The 15499-nt window shown below is 26.8% G+C and overlaps 2 protein-coding genes across 2 annotated transcripts; both read left to right on the top strand.

The window, feature by feature from the left end:
• Positions 1-9: 9 nt before the first annotated feature.
• LOC112694573 (alpha,alpha-trehalose-phosphate synthase [UDP-forming]) lies at positions 10-14229 on the top strand. The gene is made up of 10 exons (XM_025570088.1): positions 10-412; positions 10718-10871; positions 10944-11069; positions 11146-11289; positions 11740-11857; positions 11927-12815; positions 12875-13064; positions 13148-13285; positions 13346-13639; positions 13710-14229. The coding sequence occupies exons 1-10, from the start codon at positions 312-314 to the stop codon at positions 13947-13949; spliced, it is 2394 nt and encodes a 797-aa protein (XP_025425873.1). The 5' UTR covers positions 10-311; the 3' UTR covers positions 13950-14229.
• On the top strand, positions 419-1420 carry LOC112694577. Its single transcript, XM_025570093.1, has one exon. It carries the CDS (start codon positions 692-694, stop codon positions 1325-1327), a length of 636 nt encoding a protein of 211 aa, XP_025425878.1. The 5' UTR covers positions 419-691; the 3' UTR covers positions 1328-1420.
• Positions 14230-15499: the final 1270 nt, after the last annotated feature.

Below are 15499 nucleotides of genomic sequence, written 5' to 3'. Positions count from 1 at the left end.
CACAACCAACCGCACTACAGGTATCTCGCTCTATCCCTCCTACCCGCGCACGCGCGTGACCGTTTTTGATCAAGCACATCACGTACATCTAAAACCGTCATACTCCTACAGTTCAGCCCTGGAGTAGGGTAAACGGTTCGGTGGACGTTCAAAACAAAATAACAAAGCCAGTGTCTTGGTGCTGTTTAGTGTGTAACTGGTGTCGGGCAAACCGTAATTATAAACAGCCGATCACTTATAGTTTACTATAACTGCTCTACACGTCCTCTACGTGCGACCCAGATAACCGACGGCTGTACTAATCTACAACCATGTCTACATACGCGTCCGGCAAACTCATCATAGTCTCGAACCGCCTCCCGTTCGTTCTTAAAAAAAACGAACATACTCAAAAATGGGAAAGAAAAGCCAGGTAAATGGATTTATAGATACTATATAGGAAAAAGATTTTAAATTATAACAAATATTATTTTATCTCTGTTGGATATGTAATGATAAGAACCTCGTGTGTGTGTGGGTGTGTGTGTATATGTGTATTATCAACAATTTGTTTACCACCAACTTCACTGTCTACGATGTTGTGTGGCAGTGTTGTGTTCGCTTGAGTCAGTCCGTTAGTATTCTTAAAAACGTATTGCTCTCCTTGTTGTGTATCACTATTCGTGAGTTATAAGAATACGTACATAAATCGATGATGATCAAGAGAATTGCAACTATTGCTCTGTTTGTGTTCCGACCCCAGATGATTTATCAATCCGCGGCCAATATTTGCTTCTGCCGAAGTTTGGCGTTTAAGAAAAATAAAATAGAAATCAGCCATGATGACAAACTAACTAAAAAGATTAGACCCAAAACCGTGCCTGTGCCTAAAATTACTCTTTTGGGTCCTGAGAAAGATATATCTGTTGTCACTATGGATGTTGCTACTAAGATGTGTGAAAGACGAGGCCTAAAATTAGTAAAAATTATCGATATTGATACTAAAACCCATCGCCCGGTGTACCAAATGATGACTGCTAATCAGTTTCTAAAAGAAGATAGTAAAAACCATCAAAATAAAGATGAAAAAATTCCTAAGAAATCGAAAAGTGTGAAAACTTCATTAATAAATTGTCGTATTGGTCAAGCCGATTTAGAATCAAAAGTTAATAACTTCTGTAAATGGTTAAACAAAATGCATGAAGTGAGAGTGACAATCACTGGTGATACAGCTAATGAGATAGCTGATGAAATTATTAAAAAAACTCAAGAGTGTTCAAGAGTTGTTCAGAGAAGAGAAAAAGGTGACTCGGTTAAATTTCAATTGTTACCATTGAAAGTTATCTAATTCTTATCTTATAGTTATTCCTATAAATAAATATTATCTTTTTATTTGAGATTAGTAATTACCTTGGATTTTAAATTTATGAAGTACTTGAAATTATTGTATGATGTTAATAAAACTGTTGTATTAAGTTTTAAAGATTTGATCAAATAAAAACTGTTTTACATAATTTTATTTTTGTATTCTTGTTCTTTAATTTTATTATATTTAAGGTGTATAACCTTAACAAAATTGAGTGTTTTTGGCTCTATGTATTGGATGGTTTTCAAATATGTAAAAAAAAAAAAACAAAGAGAAATGGCACTTGCCAAGTAAAGATAAACAAAATTATTTGGTACTATTGATATATATTTAATTATATTATAGAAATTATCACTAATTATGAGACTATTGTTAATCATATTTTATTATATAATAAATCAAATAATAATACATTTTTTTTTTTTATGTTAAATCTATAAAAAAAATAAAAATCCAAATAAGTATATATTATTATAATTATTTTTAAATACCTATTTGAACTTATTTATAGAATTATAGCCAAAATAATATTAAGGTGTTCATTATTTCTAAGTAAGTTTGTTGACAATTTAAAACTATTGTTTTTATCACTTAATTATTAATATTGTAAAGTATGTCCATGAAAATCTTAAAATCTGTTAAATAATTAATTTATTCCTTTCGTTATAAACCACTTATGTGGAAATTATTTTATTAATTTATTAATGTCAAAATATTTTTAAGTAAATAACACTTTTGTCATTTTAGTATAAATAATTACTTAATTGGGTAATTAACAATGAAATTAGTGTATTAAAAATTAAATATACATTTATATCATTGTTAATTAAACAACTCGATTATAAATTTATATTTTATATAATTTTATGCATTAGACTAGAATGGACATTGTTTTATGTTATTTCCACAAAACTTGTGAGGATAAATAAATAGATCTATTCAAATCTCATTTAATAGTGTTATTAATTTAATTGTATGTATCTTATGGACAAATTATGGCTTAAAAGATGGAAGATATGTTATCAGCAATTTTTAATATTTGAATATATCAAATTATAATGGTTAAGTCAATAATGATTTAATTTTTTTAAAACATTATAAAACAGTTTTAACCATGTATTATGTATTAGGTTGATACAAAGATTTTATGAGTTTGAGAATTCTTTTGAAGTAGAATTTGAACAATACAAAGCTTCGTGAGTTTTCATATAATCACCAAAAAATAATTGAATTTGCATTTTTGGCATTTCATGTTTCCTGAGATTTAACACATGGTGTTTTAATGTAAGTTATAAACAAATAATTTTTAAATTGAAATTGTTATTTTCGGCCTGTGGAACAATGACAACAGTTTATTTTCCATTTAAATGTCTCCATTTTATTATAAATATACCTTATCAATATTTATTTATACATAGCAAATTGCATGTTTATAACAAATGAAAAAAAGAATGTTTACCTTTTTTCTTAAAATATTTTGTTTATATTAATGTTTGTTATATTTCAATTTTTTATATTATAAATATTAATCACTTTATAATATTTTTATAATTTAATGATACAACAATATAGACCAGCGATTCTCAAACTTTTTTTTTCGCGTACCACTTGAATATATTATCAGTAATGTACCACTAATAATAGAACCATATAAACTTTACATAATAAAATACATTTATTTTAAACATAAAGGCATTAAAATACTACAATAAAATTACTATTTATTTATTAATAAAAATGTATTTGTGTTTTTAAATTAATATGAGAGTTAAATATCAAATTTTTAATTTCCGTTCTATCACGGCCTTTCGCGTACCACCTTATAGTCTTTCGCGTACCACAGTTTGAGAACCGTTGATATAGACCATTGAGAATTTAGTTTAATTTATAATTTGTTATTACTATATTGGTAATAATTATTAATAATAAAATAAATGATAAAAATGTAGGTATTCCCTCAACAAATTAAAGATATTTTCTTTATCCGACAAAAGTTTTTCAATGATGTTTTATGATTTAATCTTAAAACTATATATTATAGAAATTAGAAAGTAAATTAATGATTATTCTTAAAAATTATATATTCAACTATAAAACAATATAAATGGGCACTAGTTGCATATTATTTTAACTATAAATTATAACAGTTATAATAATTTTATCTATAAGAATACATTGTATTATAATAATAAAATACAATAATAATACAATTGTTTGATGGTATGTTGTGTATAACTATGACTTCTGAATGTAAATATAATTTCTAATCAATCATCCATTTTTATTCTTAGTTTCTTAGATAAACATACTAATTTTATGTTTAATTGATTAATAACAAACTAAATTATAAATAATTAATGTTTCTGCTACATTATTTTAACTGTGATAGTTAAACACAATTTTAATTTTATTCAGAATTGTAATGAATAATTCTATATTGCATTTGAAAAATGTTCATGTATTAAAAGTATAGCTAATGATTTTGTTTTCCAAAATAATTTGTTGAGGGTTGAAACTATTACAAATACATTACATTGTTTATTTTAAATGTTATTTTGTGGCAAATATTTTTTGAAGAAAGCTTAGTGTAAACATTATTAGTATTATATGTTCTGTAATAAACTTTTATTTTTTATATCGCATGATTGTTTTATAAATTGAATATTTAATCATTTATGATAAATTGGATTTGATAAGGTTGGTTTGAATTTTTAAGCTAAATAGTTTTTTTCTTATACCTTAACACGAGCATTACTGTAAGGTAGACCATTTTGGCATAGTTCATTTAACTTTTTTGGATAAACTTGATTTATGCCTTTATACTTTTGTTTAATTAGGTTAATGTATTGACTTGGTTGGAATTTTACTATAATATAAAAACAGGAATTATGTAGACAAATATAATCCGTCAATTCGCTAATCAACAAATCAAGCAATAAATAAATAACGTTGACGTCTAACAATAATTTAATGATTTACTGATCATTTTTAACCTTGGCGTATAATAAAGATCTATTCTAGGCTTGTAATAATTTAAAATTTCTAATTCTTAAAAATTTGAGTGAAAGAAATAGTATTGATAGCAAACAAATTGACATTAAGAAAATGTTTGGAAGAGTCTTTATTTGACAATAATATTATTATTAATTAATATGATTATCCATCAAATATTAATTTGACGAAAAAATAAAAGAAGTAAATCACAACATCATTATTATTTCAATATTGTGGGATGATTTTCAGCGATTGATATTGTAAGGATATTAAGGTGATTAACTAAAATATATTAATAAGCAAATATTTTTGCTTTTGAATAATATTTGAATTAATAAGAAGTATATTGTATTAATATATGAAAAACAAGAATTTTTCACGACCTTCATCAAGGCCGGATTAAGGGGGAGTCTAGACGGTGTGACAACCCCGGGGCCCTCTCGAGTTATTTAAATTACAATTATTAAGTGGCCGCCTCCATTTTGTATACAGTCGGCTATCCGTTTTTTCATAAATACATAACTCTTTGTAGAATATGTATATCGATAGCTGTAATTTTCGGCCTTGACTTTCATCCCCATTTTAATTGTTATTAAAAGTTGATTTATGTTGTTTGTTAAGGGTATTGGTACAATAAATAATTACAATTATTTATTTCTACATGCAATACACCGGTTGTGTGCGGTAATCACTATTTAATAAAGCACTATTTATATGAAAAAAAAAATGCTTTTACAGGAAAAACTCACATCCTGTAGAATAGTTAGATTACGTTAATATTATTTTTATTTTAAAAAAAAGGACATTTTGCAGGTTGGATCAAAGCCGAATTTTTATTTTACTATAAATAGCATTAGAAAAAGACGTTTTAAAATAAACAAATATTTGTTAATTTTCAAACGTATTTTCCTACCACTTTTTAAAGTAAAATAAAAGTTTGGGGGAAAAAAAAAATAATAACAGAATCCAACTATTCTACAGGGCATGAGAATTTTTCCTGTAAGACGTGTTTTTGTACTAAATAACACATAGGCCTTAACTGAAACCCCTAATCGTAATCAGTTGACATTAAATTAGATTCTTTAGCGTCTATGTGTAATACCACTTATACCTATTTATTCATTGAAGACAAGATTAGGATATAATATTGTTTTTCTTAAGATTTATTTAATATGTATTACTAAAAACCAAATACAAATACTTTATTTATTTTGAATTGTACTTTTTTTAATGTACTATCATCTTTTAAACTAATTAGGTACTCCAATAATAGTTGAAAGAGATAAATATAGTTGATACTATAATGTTAAATAAACATATCATATATATTTCTTATAGATTTAATAGGTTCATTTGGACTAGAAGGTTACAACTAATTAATTTTTTGTTAGTATTTTCTTTGTTCAGGTGTTAACCAATTCTAGCAACATATTTACATATTTTTTGACTAAGTTGTATGTCTAAATTTCAAAATTCTTTTAACATTAAAACAAAACAGTCAAGTTAAATTTAATTTTAAAAACAAATTCTTACAATTATTAGACAGTAACAAAATGTAACATTTATCAACAAAATGTAATTTTCTTTTCAATATTTCCATAATGTGTACACGTGAATAGATTAATCTACATTTCAATATTCACATGTAAACGTATTTCCACCTGACCTTATTAAATACTTATTTATGGTATTTTGCATGTTTTGGGTGAATGCAAGGCACTCGTTACTCGTTATTAACTATTGTTTAGATATTTTTTCATTTATTTTAAACGTTTATATTGTTCATAGTATAAATCATCCTTTAAAGTATAATATTTTTAGCTGAAAACAAAATTAAATTTGAGTGGTTATTTATTTACAGTGTTTTTTTTTCTTTATACAAGCAAAAATATATTTTCATTTAAAATTAAAATTATATTTTTTTCATTTAATATATTAATAAAATGAATTGAGTGGTTGTTAGTCACTTGTCCTGCTATAATAAATATGTGTTTTATCACTATAATCTTTGAAAATAATAAAAAGGATGATAAACAATAGTTTTTTTTTAATTTCTAATAGAACTATAAGATAATGTTTACAAATTTTATACGTTTAGTTGGCTCTCACACTCTAAAATGAATATAAAAAGCCTATAAAAAGCCCGAGCTTATTATTATAATTATAAAAATAAGGTTTAATAATAATGAAAGCTGTTAATTCGATGCACTTAAAAAGTGCTAAATAAGCATGAATTTATGTGTTAAAAACAGGAAAAATATGCACTGAAAATTCTAAAATATGGAAATATATGCTGTGAAAATTCCAAAAAAAAATTATCAATTATCATATTACAATTATCTTCATTAAAAAAGTGGGTATAGTAATTAATAATTATTTATAAAAAACAAATTTATATATGGTTATGAAAACGAACGCCAAAGGGAAAAGAGGAAGACCAAAAAAGACTTTTATTTTTTGAAAAGAGTCCTAATCGCGGCGTTCGAAACGCTCAGTGTGTTATCACCTATTAACTATCCTTTAGGCCAGCGTTTCCCGAACTCGGGGTCGCAATCCAAAACAGAGTCGCAGATGTTTTTACAGTGGTTCGTAGAAAAATAAAGGTAATGTAAATGTGTGCAAGAAATAAATTCTAATGTTATTATAATACATTGTTTTTTACACCAAGAAAATTTAGCGACGCAAACAAGCTATACAAAAAATAACTTATTTTGTTCTTAAAGATATAATTTCTATGGTAAATTTTATAAATTCAAGACATCTTGATTCCCGAATATTTAATGCAATGTGTGATAAAATGGGGTCACAACACACAAGTTTACTTTACAACTCAGATATGCGTTGGCTTTCTCGTAGAAAATTCTTAGTCAAGTTTTATCACTGCGTACAGAAATCCACATTTTTTTGACAGAAAAAAAACCACCCATTGGCCGAAAAATTATCCGACCATGCTTGGGTTAGCTAAGTTAACCTTTTTAAGTTACATTTTGAACATTTAAATCAGTTGGATACAGAAATACAAAGTAAAAATCGAACAATAATTGATATCGATGTGCAAATATAATTAAAAAAACTATTTTTTCAAATATTATTCAAACTTAAACAATTTGTATTACTTCTAGTAATAATTTTTTTTTTTTTGGCTTAGTACAGGCCATTTGCCGCAACTACCACCTCCTCCCATCGTTCTCTATCATTTGTCATCTCTTCCGGTTTCTCAACTCCTATTAGCATTAGATCTTGATGTACACGGTTACTCCATCGTTGTCTCGGTCCGCCGAGGGGTCTTTTTGTTTGGTTTCCATGTCGTTATTTTATTTAATATTTTTCCTTCAGCACGCCAGACATGTCCTGCCCATCCGACATAAGAATTACTATTCTTTTAGTAATTAAACTATGCTTCATTTTTAAGACGATTTATAATCACAGAAAGACATTCAAAGTTTGATTATAAATGTCAAATTACCTTTTAATCGGTTGGGCTTCAAAATGTTTTTGAATACTCCTGATTGAAAATGTTTCATCTTCATCAAAACTTTCAATGCATTTATATAGGTACAGATTACAAATTTTTAGATATCAGAACAATAATGATTATTAGATAATAATGTATAGGTACTCATTAATACTATTCTATCTATATACTATAGTATAGTCACAGTGCATACATAATTCTTCCCATGTGACTATGTAAGTATAAATTATCTACATTTTTATTAAAATCAAAAATCATTTCAACGAAAATATTTCTTAATTATATGTCAGCTTGGCCAATAAAATTATAAATCTTACTAAAATATGGGGAAAAAATCATTTATATGCCATACTTATCTTCTTATATATCTTATATAAGCTTATATATCTTATATATTATCTTATTATATTAAAAATGGTACTGCATGGGTAAGCTTTGAAAATACTCATTAAAATGCTCATGAGAACACACGTCCGCGGTTACGGTATTCAAACAAGGACTATTTTATAAAAACAAATACCAAAATCGAACTCACACTATCAACATTATAAGAAGAAAACTAAATTATTCTGGTTATTTGATTATTGATATAGGTTATTTAACCTACTAATCAAACTAAATTTATATTGTACAATAATTATTGATATCAATAAAAAAATTATTATTAAGAATCATAACATTATGTTCTACAGTATATTTATTTATTAGAATTTTTTCAAAAATTAACAAATAATTATAATTTACACGTATTTTTTTTTGTCAGTACGGGAGACAATAGAATTTTATATAAGCGCACGTCTAAAAAATACAAAATGGGTTTGGGGATTATTATCCCCCAAAATATTTAGTTAACATAACATTAACTCAATCTCTCCACCGAACACTCTCCGAAATTAAGTTTTTTCAAATATTTATTCCCCTCAGAAAACATTGTGCCACTATTTAAAAGTACCTACAATGAAAACTATTGTCTGTGCTTAATTTTTTGTTTTTCATTTTCTTCTATATATACTTTCCTTAATATATAAGTGAAAACCATTATATTTAATTAAATATCAGTATCATGTTAGTTCAGAATTGTTTTACCTTTAATTCACTATTTTTTTTTTTTTTTTTAATTAACATTGCGACTCTTGGTCGCACTCGAATGATCCACCACGGAATAGATTTACTAGCTTTACCTACTTGATAGCTGATTACATTTTATATGTTAAACTGTTATTTATTTTTATGCATTATACTTTATATTATACACTGGGCAGTATTAAAGAATAAAATCAGGGAGGCAATAGCCCCCTTGAAATATATAAGGGGATGGCAACATTTTTATGGTAATTCTAAATAAAAACAAATTCATTTTTACGGATTCTCGATGGAAAATTATTTAAGAACGATAAATAAATTAAATTATATGAAAAATAGATATAATATTGTAAAATATTATTTATATTATTTAGTAGTGTAAAAAGTGTGTATCTATCAGTATTTTATTTTACATGTTATTTCATTGAGGGATAGGTATTTGTTTAATCTTGATTTCTATGGGACGGGACATTCAAACTAAAAGGTACCACCAATTAGTCTTACAAAAGACTATGTTATATAAATAATAAAAAATAAAAATTAAACCAAAAATTATTAAATGGTTAATACTCCTAAATTAATATATAAATAAAAAATAATTCATGTATAGAAATAAATAAATAAAAGCTTAGCCGGGAGTATTAGAGTATTTGTAAAGCACAACAGTTTTAAATTAAAAATTCATCGTCAGGTTAATACAAAGTCAATACAATTTTGACTGAATATAAAATATATATATATATATATATATATATATATAAAAATATAAATTATAAAAAATAAATAAGTTTAGAGTTAAAATTTTATTGAGTTTGTATATAACTGACGATGAATTTTGAATACGAAACCAGTCGTATTTTAAAATTATTATAATACTCCAGACTTATCTTTTATTTCTGTATTAATTTATTTCTATAAACTATTTGTTTATTTATTTATATATTATTTTTCTATTACTTCAGATAATTAAAACTAATCGCTGACGTTCAGGACCGGGCTGAGAAATCAAAGGCCCCAAGGACAAATTAATTTAGGCCCTTCTCATACTAGATATAAGCTTGTTCCTGACTTCCAATGTTGTCTTTTAGAATTTATATAACAAAGAGATAATGCAAATGCAGTCACGGTTATTCCATAGACTAAATGAAAATAATTATTTATAAGGTATGGGTCTTTCTTGAAAATGTTATTATCTACTTTTTAGGTCAATATTGTAGTGTTCACTTTATTGTAGAATCGTTATGACTGTACAGCATACGCTATAATTATTTGTGTAGGTTATTAGCATGATTCATGTTGGTGATCCATAAATAGTTCGACACCATGACCGAGACGTAATAGATTTAGTCAGACCCCAGGCCTTTTTTGAAGCCTGGGCCCCTGGGCTAAAGCCCCGGTTGCCTCCCTTCTCGTCGGGCCTGCTGACGTTGAATTGAGTTGCTGGGTATCAGCGCCTAGTAGTGGTCGGTGTAGTTAGTTCTACATAAGTGGGGGTTCTAAGATAACTCAATATGTGGTTGCAGAAATGGGGAACTAAAAAAAATAATATACAGTGTGTAAATGCTAACTGAAAACACTCAACATCTTTGCATAGAGAATTGAAATTTGTATATTGCATGCATACTGTTTGTTAATTAATTAAATTAAAAGATGACTTATTTCTATTATAAAAATTATTCTTAGTATTACTACTAAACTAACTACTAAAAATATTTTGTACCTAATTATTATCATTAAAAAAAATTTTCAAAATATTTAATCAAAGAATTTAAGTAATATATTTTAAATAAATGTTTAAAATTTGCATTTTATTGTTTTAGTGCTGGTGGTTTAGTCACTGCTGTTGCACCCGTTGTAGTTCAAGGAAATGGATTATGGATTGGATGGGCAGGTGTTCATTTAGGGGAAGGTGAAAAAATACCAGAATCAGATCCTAATGATATTACACCTACCGCTGGATTACGTTCAGATAAAGTAAGATATTAATTTAAAAAAAAAAAAATACATATATAACATTTTTTTAAACTATTTTGATTTAACATTTAGGTTATACATGTTGATTTTGATCCTCAAACATTTGATAGTTATTATAATGGTTGTTGCAATGGTACATTTTGGCCATTATTTCATTCAATGCCTGATAGAGCACAATTTTCTGCTGACTCTTGGAAAGTAATGATAGTTGAAAATTATAACTAATACTTAAATGAAAAAAATTCACCTTTCATTTTTTTTTTTTTTTTTTTAGTCTTATTGTACAGTTAATAAAGAATTTGCATCGAAAACAGTTGGAGCCTTGGAAAGTTTGTCTATAGCAGATACAGATTCTGGAACTCCTCTTGTTTGGTTACATGATTACCATCTTATGTTAGCAGCCAATAGCATAAGAAATGTAAAATTGTATTTATTTTTTATAAATATAAATAATATATCACTTATGCAGTTTACTTTTTAAGTAATCTGTGTTAATAATGTATTGATGTTGATTAGTTAAAATGATATTTTTGACATGTGAAATTAATTAATTTAATTTTTCTTTAATTTAGTGTTGATTTCTATACTAAACTAACTTTTAATTGTAATTTTATTTAAGAATTTCATCAAAATCAAGGTGAGACAATTATTTTTAATTTATATTGTGTTTCAAACTTCATTAATTAATGATTATTATAATAGTTAAATAAATGTAATCAATTCAGAAAAACATTTTAATTAAAATACTATACAAATTTGACATAATATCATTTGATTTAATTAAATTTTTTTTGTCATAATGTAAAAAGAAAATTTAAACCTTCTTAGTATTTTTTGCAGTTACGTAACTATTATTTTATTGTTTTAGGCAGCTGATGAAAAAAATTTGAAATTCAAATTAGGATTTTTCCTTCATATACCATTTCCTTCATGGGATATTTTCAGACTATTTCCATGGGCTGATGAAGTTCTGCAAGGAATGTTAGGTAATAACATTTATTATAATAATAATTTTAAGAAAAGTTTAAATGGATTTTATATATTTTATTTTCAAGGTTGTGATATGGTTGGTTTTCATATAGAAGACTATTGTTTAAATTTTGTGGATTGCTGTCACCGAAGATTAGGTTGTCGTGTTGATAGAAAAAATTTACTTGTTGAACATGGTGGTCGTACAGTACGTATTCGTCCTTTACCTATTGGTATACCTTTTGATCGATTTGTAGAAATGGCTGAACAAGCGCCAACTGTTATAAGTACATCATTACAATTAGTACTTGGTGTAGATCGATTAGATTACACTAAAGGATTAGTACATAGACTAAAAGCTTTTGAGTTATTATTGGAGCGATATCCACAACACAAGGGCAAAGTAGCACTTATGCAAATTGCTGTTCCATCACGTACCGATGTTAAAGAATATCAAGACCTTAAAGAAGAGATGGATCAGCTTGTTGGACGTATAAATGGACGTTTTACAACACCTAATTGGTCGCCTATAAGATATATTTATGGCTGTGTCAGTCAAAATGACTTGGCAGCTTTTTATCGTGATTCAGCTGTTGCAATGGTTACTCCATTGAGAGATGGCATGAATTTAGTGGCCAAAGAATTTGTTGCTTGCCAAATAAAAGAGCCACCAGGTGTTCTTATTGTATCACCATTTGCTGGTGCTGGTGAAATGATGCACGAAGCATTAATTTGTAATCCATATGAATTAGTTGAAGCAGCTGATACTTTACATAGGGCTTTAACTATGCCTGAAGATGAAAGGATGCTAAGAATGAGATGTTTAAGGCGCAGAGAAAAAGTGCATAATGTTGATTATTGGATGCGATCTTTCTTGAAGGCCATGGGTACTCTGATATTTGAAGATGGAGATGATGTTTTACCAACTACTATGCAGCCAGTCACTTTACAAGATTTCGATGATTATTTATCCAAGTAATAAATATTTTTGAGTTAAATATCATTTGTATAACTAATATTGATTTCAATTGTAGATATATTGGTAATACAAACAAATTGGCATTACTATTAGATTATGATGGTACATTAGCTCCATTAGCTCCACATCCTGATCTTGCTATCTTACCTTTAGAAACTAAAAGTGTTTTAGAAAGATTAGCTAATATGTCTGATGTATACATTTCTATTATATCTGGAAGAAATGTTCACAATGTTAAAGATATGGTCAGTCATAAATTTTAAATTTTTAAATTAGTCAAATAACTATTAATTTATAGTAATAATTAAAACTATTTAATTAATATTAGGTCGGTATTGAGGGTTTGACCTATGCCGGTAATCATGGACTGGAAATTCTTCATCCAGATGGCAGTAGATTTGTACATCCAATGCCCAAAGAGTATGAAGATAAAGTTAGTGTGCTGTTAAAAACACTTCAAGACCAAGTAAATATTTACAGTTTTACCTTTGAATTAAACATAATGAATCTTAAATTAAATTTTTAGGTTTGTAAAGATGGTGCATGGGTTGAAAATAAAGGTACCTTATTAACATTCCATTATCGTGAAGTACCTGTTGATTCCCGACCAGAGCTAGCAGCTACAGCACAGCGATTAATAGAAGAAGCAGGATTTAAAGCAGGACAGGCTCATTGTGCCATTGAAGCTAAACCTCCAGTACAATGGAATAAGGGACGTGCATCTTTATATATTTTACGCACGGCTTTTGGCCTAGATTGGAGTGAACGCATACGTATTATTTATGCTGGAGATGATGTAACTGATGAAGATGCAATGCAGGTAATATTTTGATTAATTTTTAAAATAAAAATAAAAATTTAGTTAATAACATGTGTGTTACTTAAAAAAGGCGCTGAAAGGTATGGCAGCAACATTCAGAGTAGCTCAATCTCAAATCGTAAAAACATCTGCTGAACGTCGTTTGCCAAGCACTGACTCAGTGTTGACCATGTTAAAATGGGTTGAAAGACACTTTGGAAAACGGTTACCACGTGAAGATAGTGTTGGAAATTTAAGTAATTGTCTCCAAATGTCATTAGGAGAAATGCAAATGGAACTCAGCATGCCAGATGAAAAATCCACACATTAAAACTTTAAAATATTAGGTATTTGAAATCTAAAGGTAGTTCTAATTCACGGTGTATTAGTATAAAACAATGCGATCTTGAATCATAACAGATAATAATATTTAATTATATACTTAGAATTTAAATATTTTATTTTCATACACGTATAAATAATTTACATATGTGTATAAAAATCATAATACCTTGTTTTACAATCAACAAAGAACAATCTATTTTATACGTCAATTAGAAATTAATTAAAATTATAACATTGAATTTAAATTCATAAAATACAGGTATAAATATTTCTTTTACATTCCTTTAACATTTAAACTATCAGTTTCTTTATTTTATATTTAAACCATCAACAAATTATTAACATATTATTAGTTATGTATCTCTTAATCACATACCTATGTTTATATATTTATATATTCATGAATATCAAAACTGTACTTAAACTATATTAGTCATTTGTCATTACTAGTCAACTAGAAGATTGAAGAAATGGAACCATATTGTCATACTTAATGAAAAGCACAATACCAAATAATTATTAATTTCAGAGTAACTAATACTAAGTTAAGTTGAGTATTTGAATCTAACCTTTTATTGTATTTATCATTTTACCTATAAGTTACAATATACGTGTATGTAACAGTCTGTAATCTATATCATCAATATATTGTGCCATAATCTAAAATGATTCATGTAATTGGGTATTGTTACATGTAAAACATATTTTAGTTTTATTTTCATTATTGTTATTACATATTACATTGTATTACGTATTATAAACATTTTATTTTATTTATGATTGGACTATATTTTTGCCTTTATAAATGTTACATAAATGATTTTTATTTATCATATGTTTGTTCTAATCTATTATTTAGTGTAATAAAAATAACCAAATAACCCAATGCAATATTTTTAATGAAATAATATATATTATTTTTTATTTTTATGAGTATAGAAAATAATACAATCTGCATTATGCAAACTGCATGCTTGTGGTACAATAAGCATAAGTGAGTATGATAGATAAACGAATAATAGTATTAGTAATAAATTAAAAGTATTTACAAATAATTCCTACTTATATTGTAATACTAATATAATTTTGCATGAAAACTAAAAATACATAAATTAATAAGGCTATCCAGTGACAGAACTTAAGCTAAAATATTAGTATATATGTATAAACATAAAAATAAGATATATTATAAATATTGCGTTGAGTTATTTTTTATGTATTGTAAATGTATGTGAATGTATATTATATCGTTTGCGTGTACGCGCGTTCCACGCAGCAGCAATATTTCAGATTTTTCTAGAGTTGAGCATTCGGCATGCTCTTATTAAAATGCTAACTCGGTGGCTCATTTACCAAAGTGCGAATTAACGTGGATGTAGGGGAACGTCAAACCAGTACAAGAATATAATGTATTGTATTTTATAGTATATATAAGTATATAAGTACCCGTATAGAACACATAATTTTTTCAGATTTCGGCTGGGCGCACACCTATAGAGCAAAACTGCTCCGAACTGCGTGGAACATTTTGTTCCA

This window comes from Sipha flava, unplaced genomic scaffold (genome assembly GCF_003268045.1).
Source record: "Sipha flava isolate LNK unplaced genomic scaffold, YSA_version1 130_pilon_pilon, whole genome shotgun sequence".
NCBI lineage: Eukaryota > Metazoa > Arthropoda > Insecta > Hemiptera > Aphididae > Sipha > Sipha flava.
The sequence above is the reverse complement of the archived record's forward strand: the minus strand, read 5'-3'. Positions and strand labels throughout refer to the sequence as shown.